At 38.0% G+C, this 19,239-nt stretch overlaps 2 protein-coding genes and 2 long non-coding RNA genes across 8 annotated transcripts in view; 2 read left to right on the forward strand and 2 right to left on the reverse strand.

Moving 5' to 3' along the window:
• Positions 1 to 2,607, forward strand: part of LOC134811708 (piwi-like protein 1) — a 74,738-nt gene extending 72,131 nt beyond the window's left edge. For both annotated transcript variants that reach the window (XM_063818737.1, XM_063818746.1), the window contains exons 14-18: positions 87 to 225; positions 464 to 807; positions 1,099 to 1,185; positions 1,318 to 1,591; positions 1,768 to 2,607. In XM_063818737.1, the coding sequence (XP_063674807.1) occupies positions 87 to 225; positions 464 to 807; positions 1,099 to 1,185; positions 1,318 to 1,591; positions 1,768 to 1,884 (961 nt within the window). In that variant the 3' untranslated portion in view covers positions 1,885 to 2,607. The remainder of the gene's footprint in view (positions 1 to 86; positions 226 to 463; positions 808 to 1,098; positions 1,186 to 1,317; positions 1,592 to 1,767) is intronic.
• LOC134811823 (small ubiquitin-related modifier 1-B-like) overlaps positions 1 to 19,239 on the reverse strand; it is a 93,671-nt gene that overhangs the window by 24,034 nt on the left and 50,398 nt on the right. For 2 of the 4 annotated variants that reach the window (XM_063818933.1, XM_063818919.1), the window contains exon 1: positions 9,457 to 9,472. The exons of the other annotated variants lie outside the window; for them this stretch is intronic. The gene's annotated coding sequence lies outside the window, so the exon portion shown is untranslated. Of the gene's footprint in view, positions 1 to 9,456; positions 9,473 to 19,239 lie in introns of those variants that run through there. 4 annotated transcript variants of the gene reach the window in all.
• Positions 8,069 to 13,392, forward strand: LOC134811858 (uncharacterized). The gene is made up of 5 exons (XR_010159860.1): positions 8,069 to 8,374; positions 8,561 to 8,734; positions 9,066 to 9,255; positions 9,628 to 9,805; positions 12,950 to 13,392. It is a non-coding gene; the product is annotated as an uncharacterized LOC134811858 (long non-coding RNA).
• On the reverse strand, positions 14,417 to 15,347 carry LOC134818941 (uncharacterized). The gene is made up of 2 exons (XR_010160707.1): positions 14,858 to 15,347; positions 14,417 to 14,669 (listed from the first exon to the last, which is right to left on the reverse strand). It is a non-coding gene; the product is annotated as an uncharacterized LOC134818941 (long non-coding RNA).

Below are 19,239 nucleotides of genomic sequence, written 5' to 3' on the forward strand. Positions count from 1 at the left end.
CATTTAGTATTTTAAAATTTTACAATCAAATGTATTGTAATATTGTCTTATCAAAATTACTCTAAATATTATCTAACCTATTTTAGGGCGGAAGATTACATCACAGCCATCAGAAATAACGAAACGAATCCTAAGATTGTTGTCTGTCTGGTACCCAACAACAAAAAAGACCGTTACGATGCCATCAAGAAGCATTGCTGTATCGACCAACCGCTGCCTTCTCAGGTAATTAATCAATGTAATTCTTAGTAAGAGTAGTATGAGGACACTACGCATGATTCTTGTCAATAAGACTATAGAAACTAAAGCGATTTCATTCTAAGTAGCCACCAGTCACCATGTATATATTTATTGTGAGTTATTACAGATAGCTCAGTGATATAAATACACCCATTCAATTTCCTCATCATAAACATCTAGACATAACATTCTTATGACTAAATATCTGAACATCATTTTTTAGGTCCTAGTAACGAAGAACCTGAACCCCAAGAAAGCAATGTCTGTCGTGACAAAGGTTGTCATGCAGATGAATGCTAAGTTAGGAGGAGAACTCTGGAGCGTACACATTCCGATGAAGAAGGTGATGTACGTAGGAATCGACACCTACCACGACAGTGGCTCACAAAGATCTGTCGGAGGATTTGTTGCCTCCATGAACGATCTGTGCACCAGATATTTCTCGAAAACAACATGGCAGCCGTCCAAACAAGAGCTGATCAGTCAACTGGAGGTCTGCATGACAGACGCCCTCAAGCAGTACCATGAGAAGAATGGAGCGTATCCAGACAGGGTTATCGTCTTCAGGTTCGTTAAGTCAAGATTTTGTAGCCTTGTTATGTGCAAATTATAATTTGACGGTTGGCCAGTAAGGCCCTCAGCTCGCTTTTGTGTGGGTTCAGTTCTTTCCCACTACACTAATGAGCGATTACATTTATCGTTACCTACGTGATAACTTGTTTATTTGTTGTTTGTTTATAGAACCCGTCCCCAATCAAAATACTCGCTGCGAGCAGGGTGATAACTTAATACGTGATAACTTACACCTGTCCAGTTTCCTTTTCATCACATGATATTTACGTGACTTCTTTGTTTCAGAGACGGTGTAGGTGATGGCCAGCTTCTGGCAGTCAAGGAGCAGGAGCTGAGAGATATGAAGACCGCTCTCTCAAGACTACCCAAAATGTAAGAAGCATTCCTATTTCCCTGCCAGATATTCCTTGTCACCTATATAAATTTATATGATTGTGCAACGCTGGTCCCAAAAAATTCGTAGAAACCGCATCAAACTTAAATTTACCTGTACAAATCTTTCAGGCCTGAGCTGGTGTTCGTGGTGGTGACGAAGAGGATTCAACAGCGTTTCTTCCTCAAAGCTGGAAGTCGCCTCACAAACCCCGGTCCCGGAACCATTGTCGACACCAAGGTGACACGTGACGAGCTGTTCGACTTCTTCCTGGTTCCTCAATCAGTCGGACAGGGAACTGTAACTCCCACCCATTACAATGTGCTAGAGTTCCAGACAACTCTTAAGCCAGACCATCTCCAGAAAATAGCTTATAAGCTGTGCCACATATATTTCAACTGGACTGTGAGTTTTCCTTTTTTGATTCGTCCAATAAATTCCTCTGCAGCCCCTTCCTCTGCAGAATGCAATTTATTCTCTATTTAATCGGACTATCTTACCTTAGACCATGCTTCTTGGCTTAATTCGATTTACTGTATACAATAATTAAGTAAATACTAAAACATCCAATATTTTTCCAGGGGACGATAAGAGTACCAGCTGTGTGCCAATACGCCCACAAACTGGCCTTCCTCGTGGGACAGTCCCTCCACAGGGACCCTTCACCTCAGTTAGCTAACCTACTGTACTATCTGTAGATCCCACATCCATCACCCCCACTACCCTCAGAGACAAATTGATTGAACGCGAGTTTTTAATGTTTTTTAAAAGCTCGATCAAACTGACTTTTATTATGTAATATGTTAATTTCAAATTGTTAAAAAACGTTGCATTTTGCCACACCAACTGTCACTGGTTGTAATTTCGGACTTGAAAGATGTAAATTTAACTTTTTAACCTAGAAATAGTGGTTACTTAAGTTATTTTTGATTTTTGTATTATCTCCTCTGTACCTGGTGTACTATTTAAGACAATTTTTATTTTTATTCCTCAGTTCCCCTTATTTTGCGTTACCGTTTCGGGCTACATCTTCAAGTTCGAAATATGTTATATACTGCAAGTGAGGTAATTAACTGTTAACTGATACTGATAACTAATTTGTTTCGGCAATGGTGACCTAGTAATTTAAGTGTTCAGAAGCTCAAAGCTAAGACATTTGAGTTATATGTTTAGTTACGCCATTTATATAGGTTTAACTTCGATGATCAGAAAATGTAATACATCTTAACTTCTCCGAGTCTAAGTTTTTGTTGCTTAAACGTAATTATGAACAAGATTTAAGCTCCCTAGGTAACAGCCAGAAAGGGTTTCACTCTGGTATAATTGATATTATAATGAATTTATACATAACGCTCATTTTTGGAAGTTACTTGTTTTCAATATACAAAGGATTATTTTATTAATTTAATTTAAAACTTGAATGAAGAGTCTACTTGGGTCTTCATAAATTTCCCTATGGGATAAGACGTGGAAGTGCCAGTCTTAAAAATGGAAATTTAGAAAAAGACACATTGTTCGAAGTAGACTTACAACCTTAATGATTTAATCATTAAGGTTGTAAGTCTACTTTAACAATATCAGTGAAGTTAATCCCGACGGGATTCCCGAATCCCGGGATTTCAGTCAGAAATTCCCGACCGGGAAATTTTGTCAACGGAATTTTAAATATTTGTGTAACTCTGCGCGCGTCTTGTATTGGTAGGTTTTACCTGGAGACCTCTGGCCACCATGTTAATAAACATAATGATCAGGCGGAATGACATGCTGAGCGCCGCCCAGTTAAGTGACTTGAAGTTGATGAGGCAGCTCAAGTTGGGTCATGAGGTGGGTAAACGGGTGATAGTCGTAAAATATCTGTTCCATATATTAGGACCGTCGACGAGTCCAACTCGACGCACGTCCTGGTAGGTTGTAAAACTACAAGAGTTTGGTCATGGCACGGATCGTGATTGATTGACGATGTTAATTCATCGGCATTTGTATAGCGCTATGCGTTACTAGGCCGCACACTCAATTATGCTTCTCGCTAGATCGTAAGATCGGCGGGATGCACTACTGGGCCTCGTCGAACTGCGAACAATTGAAATCGTCAATTAAGGCGGCATTTGCTTTCAGGAATCCCAAGTCCCCCCCCCCCCCGATTTTTGGGAATCCCGGGATTACTTTTGGTTGGGATTCCAAAATCCCGGGATTGAATATTTTGATCGGGATTGACTTTATATATATTACTAAATAATATGTATCCTTTTCTAAAAATACTAAGACGCGCGTCGAGTTTAGTTTGTTAGTTGCAGTTGCACTGATCTTCGAAAGTCAATATTCAATATTTGGTTCAAATATTTCAAGAGTCATCACTCAGTTATCCTGCATCCGTTAACCTTGGCGCGTCGCTCTTTTCAAGCTTCCTGAACAAGAAGAGATACGTGAGACTGTGAGAGAATCCAGCAACAGGATAGTAAGCTACAATTCATTGAGAGAAGTGTTAGCAGAGCTTTTAGAAACTGCTGGCTGTAAACATGTCACCACGAATGACAGTGCTGCGGCACATGAACTGCTTCTTCTGTCAACGGGAGAGGACCTTCTGCAGGGGCCAATAAAACAAATGGATTTAGGTTAGATGCTAGTGCTAGGAGTGTATGGAACCCTATACATTGGAAAGGGCATTTGAGTTATGAGTATTGTATGCTCAAGAGTCAAAATCCTTCCAATAAGGCTTTTGGATCTCCAATGAGTATGTACACTATAACTAGCGAGTGACAGAAGAAAAACATGTACAACAAAAGGATCGTTTAATTGACGATGTCAATTCATGGCAGCTTGGCGCGACACAGTAGCGCATCTCGCCGATCGCTGTGAGAAGCCTCATTGAGTGCGCGGCGCGGCACAGTAACGCATCGCGCTACAAAAGGATCGTTAAAGTGGAACATGGTACATTTACACCAATAGGCATATCAACAACAGGTGGAATGGGAAGAGAAGCAAATACTTTCTTCCAAAAGTTATCTAATAAAATGTCTGAAAATCAGGTCAAAGATATTTTGAGGTGATGACTTTTATCAGGGAAAGAGGAAGATTTGACCTATTGAAAATAAAATCAAATAAAAAATCAAATCAAAATATAATGACACAAACATCATCACACATCATCAAAAATATATCTACTAAAGTTTTAAAAATATCTTAAATCTATTGGCCTAAACAACCAAGATAAAATGAATCTAATTTACATACTTTCCACTACTATGTAAGTTAATAAAGCGTTTCTTAGCAACATGAGTTGCTCTAACCAGAGCCCTCTCGCTTGCAGTAGCGCGCGACCGCCGGAGGCGGCAAAGAGGGCTCTATCCATGGCCACAAACTGGCACCACAAATCGTGGTGCCAGATTTTCTCCCATATTTCTGATGCCGCGCGGGACGTGCCAGTCATTTTAGTCATGTGTCAGTCATTTTAGTCATGTCCGTGGATTGTGATTGTAATATCGGAAAACAATATTTTCTCATTGGATTTGATTTTTGTAGAGAGCTAATATACCTTCTTTGATCATGCACTCCATTTAACAAATTTTGCTTGTTCCTTTGTTTGTTGCAATCATTCAGTTGATCATTCGGCGGATGATTCAAAGGGCCGGGACATATTTTAATGTTAAATTCTCAATAACCAGCAGACTTGTTACCTGCAGTTACCTTGCTACACTTTTGTCTTTTGCAATTGGACTTTAGATTTATTTTCTCATTGGATTAGATTTTTGTAGGGAGCTAATATACCTTCTTTGATCATGCACTCCATTTAACAAATTTTGCTTGTTTCTTTGTCTGTTGCAATCATTCGGTTGATCATTCGGCGGATGCTCCAAAGGGCCGGGACATATTTTAATGTTAAATTCTCAATAACCAGCAGACTTGTTACCTGCATGGTTACCTTGCTACACTTTTGTCATTTGCAATTGGACTTTAGATTTATTTTCTCATTGGATTAGATTTTTGTAGGGAGCTAATATACCTTCTTTGATCATGCACTCCATTTAACAAATTTTGCTTGTTCCTTTGTTTGTTGCAATCATTCAGTTGATCATTCGGCGGATGATTCAAAGGGCCGGGACATATTTTAATGTTAAATTCTCAATAACCAGCAGACTTGTTACCCATGCAGTTACCTTGCTACACTTTTGTCTTTTGCAATTGGACTTTAGATTTATTTTCTCATTGGATTAGATTTTTGTAGGGAGCTAATATACCTTCTTTGATCATGCACTCCATTTAACAAATTTTGCTTGTTCCTTTGTTTGTTGCAATCATTCAGTTGATCATTCGGCGGATGATTCAAAGGGCCGGGACATATTTTAATGTTAAATTCTCAATAACCAGCAGACTTGTTACCTGCAGTTACCTTGCTACACTTTTGTCTTTTGCAATTGGACTTTAGATTTATTTTCTCATTGGATTAGATTTTTGTAGGGAGCTAATATACCTTCTTTGATCATGCACTCCATTTAACAAATTTTGCTTGTTTCTTTGTCTGTTGCAATCATTCGGTTGATCATTCGGCGGATGATTCAAAGGGCCGGGACATATTTTAATGTTAAATTCTCAATAACCAGCAGACTTGTTACCAGTTACCTTACTACACTTTTGTCATTTGCAATTGGACTTTGGATTTATTTTCTCATTGGATTAGATTTTTGTAGGGAGCTAATTATATACCTTCTTTGATCATGCACTCCATTTAACAAATGTTGCTTGTTCCTTTGTTTGTTGCAATCATTCAGTTGATCATTCGGCGGATGATTCAAAGGGCCGGGACATATTTTAATGTTAAATTCTCAATAACCAGCAGACTTGTTACCTGCAGTTACCTTGCTACACTTTTGTCTTTTGCAATTGGACTTTAGATTTATTTTCTCATTGGATTAGATTTTTGTAGGGAGCTAATATACCTTCTTTGATCATGCACTCCATTTAACAAATTTTGCTTGTTTCCTTGTCTGTTGCAATCATTCGGTTGATCATTCGGCGGATGATTCAAAGGGCCGGGACATATTTTAATGTTAAATTCTCAATAACCAGCAGACTTGTTACCAGTTACCTTACTACACTTTTGTCATTTGCAATTGGACTTTGGATTTATTTTTTCATTGGATTAGATTTTTGTAGGGAGCTAATATACCTTCTTTGATCATGCACTCCATTTAACAAATTTTGCTTGTTCCTTTGTTTGTTTCAATCATTCAGTTGATCATTCGGCGGATGATTCAAAGGGCCGGGACATATTTTAATGTTAAATTTTGAATAACCAGCAGACTTGTTACCAGTTACCTTATTACACTTTTGTCATTTGCAATAGTACATTTGTTAAATGTACTATTGTATACTGTTCGATCTGTTGTTTTATACATTTGAGTTCACATTGCACTTTATCAGATCATAATTTCAGTCGACTAATATTTTCTTGTCTTAAAACAGCTTATTGTTTAACATTTTACCAATTACTCTGTCTTATTGTGTTTCATTTTAAACTGTTCGATCCGAATTGTGAGTTTGTTTTATACATTTGAGTTCACAGCTGCACTTTATCAGATTATAATTTCAGTCCACTAATATTTGCTTCTCTTAAATCATCTCATTGTTTAACATTTGACCATATTTATTTTTATATATTTATTAGCATAATTTACAGCCATCTATATCTCTGAGAAACACTATCAGTGAACCTACCCCAGTATTGCTGTATTGGTTAGCAAAGTGAGTGATAACTAAATATGTGAATGACCCCTTACAAAGGATCCTGTACGTGCAGAAATAGTATACATCGAAGTACACACTCATCTGCACACTAAAGTTACACTCGCTACAGTTCATCTCTCGGATTATTCCAGAATTGCGCGCAAACACACGTGTTGTCTCAAACAGTGAAACAGTCTGTTTCATTGACATGTAGGTCGACACTCTCTCGTTGTGTACGTTTTGAGAACTTTTGTTTAGACTTTAGGGGCCATCTACTTGGGACGTCCGTCAAAATTGCAGATTTTCAGACCACCCCCGGGGAGCACCCCCTCCCCCTGTCCGGGTGTGTCCGAATTTTCAAACCCCCTCCCCCGGACGTCCGGATTTCCAGCTACTTTAAAGAGTACAAATAAAACCAACTCAAATTCATTGTTAATAAAATGTGTAGTCACTTAGAATAGACAATAATACATTTAGTGTCGAACAAGTTTAGCACAGTTACATTAAGGTACTTAAGTAGGTAGCCATCCAATGGAATAAGTTTTAAGGCAGTAGCAGAATATGCGAGTTGTGTCTCGGCTCTCATGAGCTGCTCTGGGAAACGACTTCTCGTTCAAAATACAGGGATCTAAACTTACTGAGTAATTAGTGTCAAAGAGTTGAAATAAATGCGACTTTTTCGTTAATTCTGCCAAAATTTCCGGACGTCCGGATTTTCAGAAACCACTCCCTATCACTGTCCGGATTTGTCCGAAATTCCAAAACCACCTCCCCCTCCCTTTTTGCTGGACGTCCTAAGTAGATGGCCCCTTAATATTTTATTTGATGCAGAATAGCTGACAGCAGCTACAATTGTACATTTGACTCAGTCTTTCTGTGCTTTCATATCTTAAGTCTGATATTTACTTTGCTCCTAAACCTTCTTTTAGTTCTGACAAAGCAAGATTTGCCATGATACAGCGACTTTTTATGTCGTCATCGCTGCATAATTTAGACTTTAGAGCCAAGGTACTAAGGCAGATAGCTGATATTCAGGGCTCTTTCCCCCTAGACGATTTTGGAGCCCGCTGTTTGACAATATTTACACTGACAAAAATTGGTCGACTCTTTTATCTTATTCTCTCACATTAAACAACATTAACCAGGTTTTTTTTTTTCTCTAGAAATGACTATAATGTGACTATTGCATTGGATAGAGTTTTCCAATGGCATTGTTTTCTACCTATCTGACCTATGTTGAGTTTCGCCAAGACTTGACGGGACCATCACATCTTTTGACCACCCCAAAGTCTCACTCGTTGCGCCAACACAGCAGAGAGTTCGTGAGGAGGGGCCTATATCCCTGATCAGCGGCTTATCCTTTCGTCCACCACAACACTAACTCATACAGTAACTGATGACAATCCTTTCCAACTAATGCTCACTGAATTTATCCTCAGCGCTTCTGTTGACACAGCATGGCACCAGGTACTCTCCCTTATTTTTCCCTATTTATTTTGTTATATTACACAAGCTGAACTGGCTCGAGGGATACCCTTGATTTTTACACGTACCTCATTATTACATCATATCAAGTTTAAGTATGTTAAATTCGATTCTAATCGAAATAAAATGGTTAACATTTGCAAGATAGTAACATTTGTTTCACTTCAGGGACGGATCCAGTGATCCACTAACTTTTCCTATCAGAGATCTAGACGGACCTGAAAATAGCACCTCCTGTAGTTCCCGCCTAAACAGTATCGAAAGATTGATCTAGAAGCTTTGACAGAGTTTTAGCTCTTTATGTCTGCCACATTGACTTTCTGATGAATAAAGGAAAAAATCGTAAGCCTTTTACAATATCTAGCGCCAGCCGGCCGCGCGTTATTGACATTGTGTAGACCCTTTGAAATTTTTTAAAGCTTTTAAAAACGGCCATTTCTTAGGATCGATGTCCTTAAAGTTAGTTGTTCAGATCATTCAGAGGTTATCGTTTAAAGTTTAGTTCAGTCTAAAAAAGAAATCTGAAAGAAGGTAAATATCTTAAACCTCAGCTGCTTTTCCTAATATGCGAGATGAGTCTGTCCGACCAAATTTTATTTGGTTAGCCGTCAGGGCAGAAACTCAGAATCTCAACGAATCTTTATTTAGTTGCTTATCTTAAAATCTGTTTCAGGTAGGTGATAAGGTGACGTTTGCAGAGCGGCGTCTATTAAATATCATACCTTTATGTTTGAAGCTGAGACCGGCGATATTCCCAAGTAATACGGCAGATGAAGACACAAGTTTTAGTAAGGGAGGGCTCCTGCAGAGATCAATTCACGGACGCTAATGTTGCCTTGAATTATAATATGATAACCGACAGAGTAAGTTTGTATTATATGATTAGTGTTTGTGAAGTTAAGTTGTAAATCAAGTCGGAGGTTTTGTGATGTATAAGTATAATGTCTTGATAAATGATAAATGATTCAAATTTCTGATTGTCTCTAAATAGACTTGGTGAAGACAGATTCTAATAGAAATAAATAGTTGAATAACGTATCGACATAACTACGTCATACTCATATCCTCAATAAATGTAATGGATTTGTAGTGTTGTAATTAGTTTAAAACTAAGAATAAGTGTGCAGATGATAATATAGCAATATAATATTGTGCCCAGACCCTCCCAGATCTGCCTTCAGCTCCCTGTCGTAGTCAGGGATTATAAGGAGCTCTATCTACTTATCCCTTTTCAGGTGACGTTTGCAGAGCGGCGTCTATTGAATATCATACCTTTATGTTTGAAGCTGAGACCGGCGATATTCCCAAGTAATACGGCAGATGAAGACACAAGTTTTAGTAAGGGAGGGCTCCTGCAGAGATCAATTCACGGACGCTAATGTTGCCTTGAATTATAGTATGATAACCGACAGAGTAAGTTTGTATTATATGATTAGTGTTTGTGAAGTTAAGTTGTAAATCAAGTCGGAGGTTTTGTGATGTATAAGTATAATGTCTTGATAAATGATTCAAATTTCTGATTGTCTCTAAATAGACTTAGTGAAGACAGATTCTAATAGAAATAAATAGTTGAATAACGTATCGACATAAATACGTCATACTCATATCCTCAATAAATGTAATGGATTTGTAGTGTTGTAATTAGTTTAAGCTAAGTTAAAGTATAAGTGTGCAGATGATAATATAATAGCAATATAATATTGTGCCCAGACCCTCCCAGATCTGCCTTCAGCTCCCTGTCGTAGTCAGGGATTATAAGGAGCTCTATCTACTTATCCCTTTTCATTCCTGACCCTGATTGTTGTACGTAGCTGTGACTTGTAATCTTCTCGATTCTCCCAGTTCAATTTCATTTGAACAGCTTCAGGTAGCATTTAAACAACAATTGTTACATGTTTAAATCTGGAAATATTCTTCGATCGTACACTTCTCTACACTGTTTTACACCATACATAAAAAATCAAGAAAACAACAAATTTTGTTGTGCAGCTGGATTGAACGGGTCGGCTCGCTCCGCTCGCCAAGGGCCCCCAAAGAAAAATCCTGGCTACGTGCCTGTAGTGGATACTAAATAAAAAGGCTTCCATGAAAAAAATTGCACATATAATATCTCGGTTCGGGATACTAGCCAAAATGACTTCTTTAAAATAGAAATAACTCCAGTTTTTAATATTCAGTTTTTTACTCTTTTTCTGAACTCTAGAATGTGACTGAGGAGTGATTATATTTGTCCTAGTATACTAATTAGCTAATATAGTAATCGGCTACAGACATATCTACGCCTATGTGGGACGCACACTAAAATTAATGGAAATAATTATAGGACTTTATTATTCACGGACCTTAATACCACAGACATTATTTTCACGGACATAATTATTCACGCTGAGGTCTTCAGTGTGAAAGTAATGTCCGTGATAATTATGACCAATAAGGTAGATAACATGCTTGTCCTTGCATTTTAGAGTTCCGTCTAGCACCAGTTCTATGTTGTTGACCATGATCGGGGGGGGGGGGGGGGGGGGGGGCTTACGTCAACGATTTTACCCCGAGTCCCCATGATTTTTAGTCCCCAAAAGTCTCCATTAGTCCCCATTTAGATGATTTTTAGTCCCCAAAAGTCTCCATTAGTCCCCATTTAGATTTATCCTACTCTTATCTTGGACAAAACATCTCGATCGTATCGTTATTAAACTAACTTGAAAACCATAAATAACTGTCAAAAATTCTGGGGACTTATGGGGACAAATGGTGAATTACGTCAACGAGTTGACCTCTAGTCCCCATGATTTTTAGTCCCCATTAGTCCCCAAAAGTCTCCATTGGTAGTCATTGGCCCCCCCCCCCCCCCCCCCCCCCCCATGATCTTTTGAGTCCTTGTCAAAGAGGACGGGGCAAATTTTGCAGCTAGGTCCATTACACCTCTGTAATTGTCCTACATCAAGGGTTTCCAGTTGTCCCAGTAGTCGATTCTTTTCTAGTGTATTACCGATTGAAGGGTGTTTCCTAGTGGCAGATACTATCCGTACATCCCCACATAACATTAACCTAGTAGCTTAATGACCAGATTAAGTTCTTAACCAACTTTGTAAGACTAATGTTATCAAGAGTGTTGTACGGAAAATACGAGGCTCTGTTGTGTCTTATCCTCAGTGTCTCTGGTTGGATTTCCTGGGTTCTCAATAGACCTCTGTATTGCTTTCGGCTCGATTTCTTCTAGTTTGTCACCGTTGTTGTTGTGTCCGCATCTGGCAAGATCCTCCTTTAGTTCGCCCAGGTCCTCTACACATGGTGGGGTTGGAAACTACATATGTATCTGATCTCAAGTAGTTCCTAGCATCTGTTTCCTTTCTAAATAGCTTGTACCAGATCTGATTTTCTGAGTCCAAGCTCAAGGTAAGGTCTAAAAAGTTAACCTTGATTCTATATGGTTCTGCCAGTTTGATTTAGCCAGTTTGTTCAACAATTCGACAAACATTGTAAATTGTCCCGCTGTCCCCATCCACACTCCAAATATGTCGTCGATGAATCTCTCCCAAAAGTTTATCAGGGTCGCACTCTTTATCTTTTTGCTAACCTTTTTGAAGAGCAACCAATGCATAGTAACGTCTGACACTTGTCTGGAGATACAGTTTCCAGTAGTAGGCATGAGGCAGGGAAAATTAGTGTGTGACTGATTTAAGCAGTTGGTCACCAGAGTTCAGTTCGAGTACTAATTTTAAGGAAATTAGTGACGTTTTATTGCTAATAAAATTGATTTGAATTCACGTATTTTTGTTGACGTTAACAAGGCTCATACCTCCCCCTCCTGTCAGCAACCGTCAGCATTTCCAAATACCCTTTTCCCTCGGCTGCTGACGTCATACATGAACGCTCGCTTATGTTAGCTATACATTTTGTAACAGCAACATTTACATTGTATTATGTATTATATTGTATTATGTAATTACATTAAATGACGGGTGGGCGACAATTTACCCCCCGACAATTAACCCCCCGACAATATAATTTAATACAATTAACCCTGACCCTGACCCTGACCCTGACCCTGACCCTGACCCTGACCCTGACCCTGACCCTGATCCAGGACCCTGACCCTGACCCTGACCCTGACCCTGACCCTGACCCTGACCCTGACCCTGACCCTGACCCTGACCCTAACCCTAACCCTAACCCTAACCCTAACCCTAGGCCTGACCCTGACCCTGACCCTGACCCTGACCCTGACCCTGACCCTGACCCTGACCCTGATCCAGGACCCTGACCCTGACCACTGACTCTGACCCTGACCCTGACCCTAACCCGATCAATTGACCCAGTGTAATTACATGGGGGTCAATTGTCGTACTAAGTCCTAGATTTCGCGACAATTGACCCTAGTTTAATTACATAGGTAGGGGGTCAATTGTCGGTGGGTCAATTTTCGGGGGGCCAATTGTCGTACTAAACCGGGCTAGATTTCGCGACAATTGACCCCAGTGTAATTACATAGGGGGTCAATTGTCGGGGGGTCAATTCACAATTGTCGCGGTACCTAAATGACATGTACTTTTTCAGGATCAAGTCAAAGTCAGGCCTGCAGCGACGAGCCCCTTTCTTTCGGATTGTGAAGTGTAATGTTAATGTTTAATGTAGCTGTTTAACGTCGAAAATTGTTAGTTTGTAATTGTTTTTGAGAAGCAAAATAATTAATCTGAGAAGTGTTTCCAGTTTTATAAAGCTCAGGCATGGGCACCGTATTGTTTATTTAGTTATATTTTATACAATATCTTTGACCTTTGTCGCATTAAGTTGTAGTACTACTACTAGTAGTAGTAGCGGGGTAGTACTAGTAAATACTGAATACTGTGTTTCGTTTATTCTATAAGTATATAAATATTGCATTGTGTATCTTTGTCGCATAGTACATAGTATAAGTTGATAAGTAGCGAGGTAGTTGATACTGTTTCGTGATGTATTTTGATCGTACAATCTTAATTATTCGTATTATTATACCGCAATTCCTGTATTTTATCGTCTAAAAGTGAACAATACCAAATTAAAATAAACAAGAGGCATTTATAGCCTTCGATAAGTATAAATAATCGCACACGATGTACGTGCACCCGGGGTAAAATACGACACAATTGTCAGCACTGCGCGCGCGCACACGTACCATCTTATGTGTGCTGATCTGTATGTGCCTATCCTACTTGTGAAACAAGCGCGTCACGCAGTACGCGTAGGCACATGGCTATGTGAACAACATGAGGATGACACACAAGATATTCATTGTGCGTCTCTTTATTAGTAGCATAATTTAATCCCTCAATCTTTCCTAATACCTCGTCCGAAACATACCAAAAATGAATATCATTTACGGATCCGTTTAAAATAGTCTCTTTTTTGAAAGCCTCTAATCTTATTTTAAAACTTAACACAGTCCCACAATTCTTGACATCCGAGGGGAGTTTGTTCCAATATGGTCTCACCCTCTCCGGAAGAAAAGAACTGTGGACTTTCTTCATTTTACTGCTACTTTTACTGCATCTACTGTTTGATACCAAATTAAGACCAGATCTGCTCATACTGAACAAACCAGCTCCGTAATTGGCCAAACCACTTATCATTTTAAAAGATTCAATGAGGTCCCCACGTATTCGCCGCTCTGCCAGCGTTGTCAAATTGAGGATTTCCAGTCGACGACTGTATGGAAGAGTACCCACCTCGTCAATCAGACGGGTAAACCGCCTCTGGACGCTCTCCAGCTCCAAGATGATCCCCCAACTTCCATGAGCCGCAACTGGACTCCACAATTGAACACAATACTCTAAATGGGGTCTTATTAAAGCTTTGTAAATAGATATCATCACAGATTTTTCCCTGATAATCAGATTTCTAACAATCCAACATATCATTCTGTTGGCTTTAGATATTGAAGCCTTAATCTGTTCATTCCAAAGCAGAGAGTTATGGGTTATAACTCCCAAGTCTTTTTCCTGTACAGATTCTGCCAAATGCTGCTACATACATTTTAAACCTGCCTCTGAATATGATGACACCTGTGCACGGACCAGACCATTTGCTATCCTGCTAGATGAATCTAGATCAATATTCATCAATGGTAAGGTTATTACTAAAGTCAAGGATACCAAATTCTTAGGTGTTGTTATAGATAGTAAGCTAAACTGGATTGCCCACATGCACTACATCCGTAAAAAACTGCGATCTATGACTGGTGCAATCTGCAGAATTCGGCACTCGATACCTTCTGAACTATATTTGAAAATATATAATGCTCTTTTTGAATCACATCTCAGTTATGGTATAAGTGTTTGGGGTGTTGTCCTCAAAGAACGGTCCAATGATAGTCTTTTCATCACACAGAAGCACTGTATAAGGATCCTTTTTGGCGACCTTGACTCATATTTAGATAAACAATCAACATGTGCACGTACTAGACCATACGGTATGCAAAAACTAGACCATAAACACTTTGAAAAGGAGCATACAAAACCCATTTTTAATAGATTAAAAATTCTTACAGCTCAAAACTTGTACAAATATCACTGTATTTTAGAATTCTCTAAGATTATCAAGTACCACTGCCCATACTCCCTTTATGAGGCTATCAACATTTCAAACCGTGCAACGAGTCTAATGGTTATTCTCCTAAATAAATCAAATACCTTTTTGTTTAATGCAGCCAAGCTTTGGAACGCTGTTCATAAAAAAATTTTAACTTCAAGCAATTGCTTAGAAACGTCCATTAGCTTGATAAAACTGAGAACCAAAGCACTATTAATACAAGCACAGGCAGCTGACTTAAAAGATACTTGGACTCCAAACAATTTTAAATTGCAGTAATCAAATCTAATTGCAGCGGCACACACTTACTATTACTATCATGATTGTACTATAGACAGAAAATCTTTCAAATCGATTTTGGGCGCTTTTTAAACATTTGTTGTAATGTTTTTAGATAAGTTAAATATCTAAATTTATAAAATTTTTTATCGGAATGAATTAATTGATATTTAATAATTTATTCGGTAGGTTTATCTGGTATTGATATTGATTATATTGATATTGTTATTATTGAACGAAGCTAACTCTAGACATAGTTAATACTACTTCTTTTAAGAAAGGGACTTGGAGTATAAACGACCAAGTTTGCATAAATTTCTACCCAACCAAGAACTCAGGAGGCAAAGGTGGGTGCGTAAACTTTTGGTCTGCACTCTCCGATCCTGTATCACCCTGGATTCTTCTCGACGTATCTTTGTAAAAGTTATATATCTTTTAGTCAATCTCTTGCTACTCCATGTCCCCTAAGATATCTGATCTAAAGTTCGTGCTAGTTATATATATGAAATATATTTTTGTCTGCTTTAATTGATACTAAATAAAATTGTTGTTTTCTTGAAATTGTTGTTTTCTTGCCAATGTAACTCCATTAAGAGAATGACTTGATCTTGGATTATCGTTAACATCTAAATGCATTACTGAACACTTAGTAGGATTAAACTTTAAAAGCCATTTACTCTCCCACATCTCTAGTTCGTTCAGATCATTAGCTATAGTTTCATGCTCGGAGGCATTAGCTATAAGCTTAAGATCGTCAGCAAATATTTTAACTTTACTTTTAATGTTATCTGGTAAATCATTAATAAATAACACAAATAGTAATGGTCCAAGGACTGATCCCTGTGGAACTCCTGACCATACAATCTTCCACTCTGAAGTTTCACCTTCTACACACACTCTCATATTTCTAGATAAAATCTGTATTACATCTAAAACTTAACAGTTATCCTAGGACTCTCTAGCTTGTTAATCAGGCGATAATGGGGAACAGAATCGAATAGCTTTACTAAAATCAAATAAATAGGTCCACAGGACACCTTCATCTATTAAATTTAAGTCTAGTGTCGAAAGTCTCAAAAGATTGACAAACAAGATTTTTCTTTAACCAAAACCCATGTTGGTCCTTTGAAATACGGTCTTCTAAACTTCTAAACACATGGGATCTAACAATAACTGTTCAGAGCACTTTACAAATGAATACAAGTTAGACGAAACAGGTCTTAGTTAAGAGGGTCAGACGTAGAGCCTTTTTAAAAAGTTGCAACTAAGATGCCGATCTTTCCATACCTCCGGACGATCTTCCACGTATCACTACAGGCACTAAATATTTAGGAAAGAACTGTTACAAAAACTAGCATCTCCAGCTAGGGACTTCAAGCAGCTTTAGGGATGTGCCATCTGGGCAGTGCTTTTAAAAATTTTAAGCTTTAATAGTTCCTTTTAACTCCATTATCAAAGGTAATAACAATATCCGATATACTATTAGTATTCTTACATATAACCTTCTAGGTTTAATGGGCCGAGTGGCTCATTAACAATCACAGACTTGAGGCACTTGCAAGTAACCTTGAGACTCCCCTGCACTAGTTGTCCTTGTTCCGTCTTCCTTATCTCAACTCTGGTACCGACGCTTTCTTTACCGTTCCTCTTAATTTATCAAAAATAAGAATAAATGATTTACAATTGGTCTTTAATTAGAGTTTCTTCTTTTCTCATATCTTATCATTGCTTACACTTCCTCATTCTCATAGGATGAGCTGTTTACTACTTGCATGACTAAGAATAACACTAGAAGGTTCAAATATCAAATGCCAGTCCATGCTTAATCTTTGTTCTTCCTCCTGCGCTTCAATGAGGATGTGTCCCTATGGCAGCTTCACAGGTTCTGTTGTTCTTTATAGACCGAAAATTAGGCGGTTCCTATCCCAGCAAACAGTGTAAGTTTGCATGTAAACTCATCCCACATATGCTGACATCATTAGAGCAACTAAAATCCAGTTAAGATTTTAATACTAAATTTAAAATTCATCATTAGTTATTTTACCCCATGATGGTTTCAGAATCTTCTCTTTAATTTAATTGAATCTACAGAAACACTTAGATCGACTACCACCCTGACATGATCACTTTTGCCAATCGGGGACAGCACTGTGCATTTATAATAAGTGCTCATTGGTGGAAAAGTACTTGATCCAGCAGGATTCCGCTTGGAGTCTATCCTTTACAACCGCAGCTAGTTATTCAGTAGTTAAATACAGGACAACCCTGCTCGTTAAAACATACAATATAGATTTCTTGATTCAAGGAATGACTTATTAGTGCTGACCAAACCTTCCATTTTACACAACCAGTTCTCCAAGAGGAATCTGTAAATTAAAGTCTCCTACCAGGGTGTTTCAAATCATTATTAACATTACAAATATTTTTAAGAAAAGAAATTAATTCTAAATTTTGGTCGAATTTAAAGATGGTGAATCTATAAATAATCCAATACAAAGTGTACCACTTGCAGTATCTATTAACCACAGCTAAAGAATCAAGTGCCTTACAACTTTCTTTTTACTAATGATGAATTATATAATTTTAACATAAAATGATGGATCCTCCTCAGAACTATATCCTTTTTAGAAGATTCAATTTTAAAGTACGGTCTTTTCTCAAATTGTGTAACGTCAATATGAACTTCAGCATCTCAAAAATTTATATTATCAAAAAATGGGTCTCTGTGACACATATAATATCAATGTTCTTGTTTAGCGCAATATACATTTACTTCATCTATTTTGTTAAAGAATCCACTAGCATTAGTATACAATATGTTATTCCTTCTGCAACTGTAGCTTCCTTCTCTTCGATCTTCTTGACTCTTCTCTGTGTTATTCTGCCTTTTTTCCTCTTCTCTGCTTCCTCCCGTGCTTGAAAAAATTTGCCTTACGGTCAGCTCTGGCACAAATTTCGTTATCAATGACCACTCTTTGACCGGATTCCTCTCCCTCCATTCGTGTAGTCTTTACGTCTTCTATGTCATAGAGTTTTGACATAAGGGGGCCTGCAGTACTTCTGGTATGGTCTTTATGACTCTGCCAGCTCTAAAGCAGGCACAATGTCTCCCTTTTCATCTCAATGTGCGTGATGCAAGTCGATGTCTTCTTTTTCACGATCTTTGACACTTGTTTTTGGTGCTTTCCGGTACCTTCAGGATGGACAGACATTTTCTGCTTTCTTTCTCTCTCCACCGATCTGCATCAATGTTTCGTGTACCTGCTGGGCAATTCTTTGGTTCAGTTCTGAACTTCTGAGATTTTCAGAACAGTTTGTTGAGACTTAGGCTGTAATATCTGAATAGAGCTAACAGCTCTTTTTTCACACTTTTGTCCGTGCTGTTGTTAGAACTGTTTTTAGAGTTCGCCAAGCTGGTGAGAACTTCCGGGTCGATTTCATTTGAGCTTTCAGGAGAATAACAGCAAACAGACATTGATCTTAGTAGAGGAGAAAAAGGGTTGAAAAGTAGTAGTGCAGTAAAAATAACACTTAGATATAAATTTAGAGCCAGAACATTGAATTGGCTACTTTTACTACTTGGGGTTTTTATGAATTTACTCAGATGTTTATTGAATTTGTATATAGGGTCATTGTGATATTATGTGTATACAAATACTGATTTGTGATGACTATGTATGATAGCTTAATTCGGTTATTGTTCCTAGTAAAAATGTCTTTGTTTGCAATTTATAATCAGTCATTGTTTGTATTATATTGTATCATGTATTATTATATTAATCATAATTTGCATCATTTGGCTTTGCATGGATTATTCATGCATTACCATACAGACAGAAGACATGCAGAATACTTAAGCAGAATTAAGATTAAAGACCAGTTCAAAGCAAATATTTACATATCTTTATTACATAAGCATAATGATTATCTTTATTTCCACCCTTTTGTGGGCAAAAGCGATTTTCGATTTGTAAATCTTTTATTCCACTGGGAAGTATGAA

Source organism: Bolinopsis microptera, chromosome 1, assembly GCF_026151205.1.
Source record: "Bolinopsis microptera isolate Bmic1 chromosome 1, MBARI_Bmic_1.0, whole genome shotgun sequence".
NCBI lineage: Eukaryota > Metazoa > Ctenophora > Tentaculata > Lobata > Bolinopsidae > Bolinopsis > Bolinopsis microptera.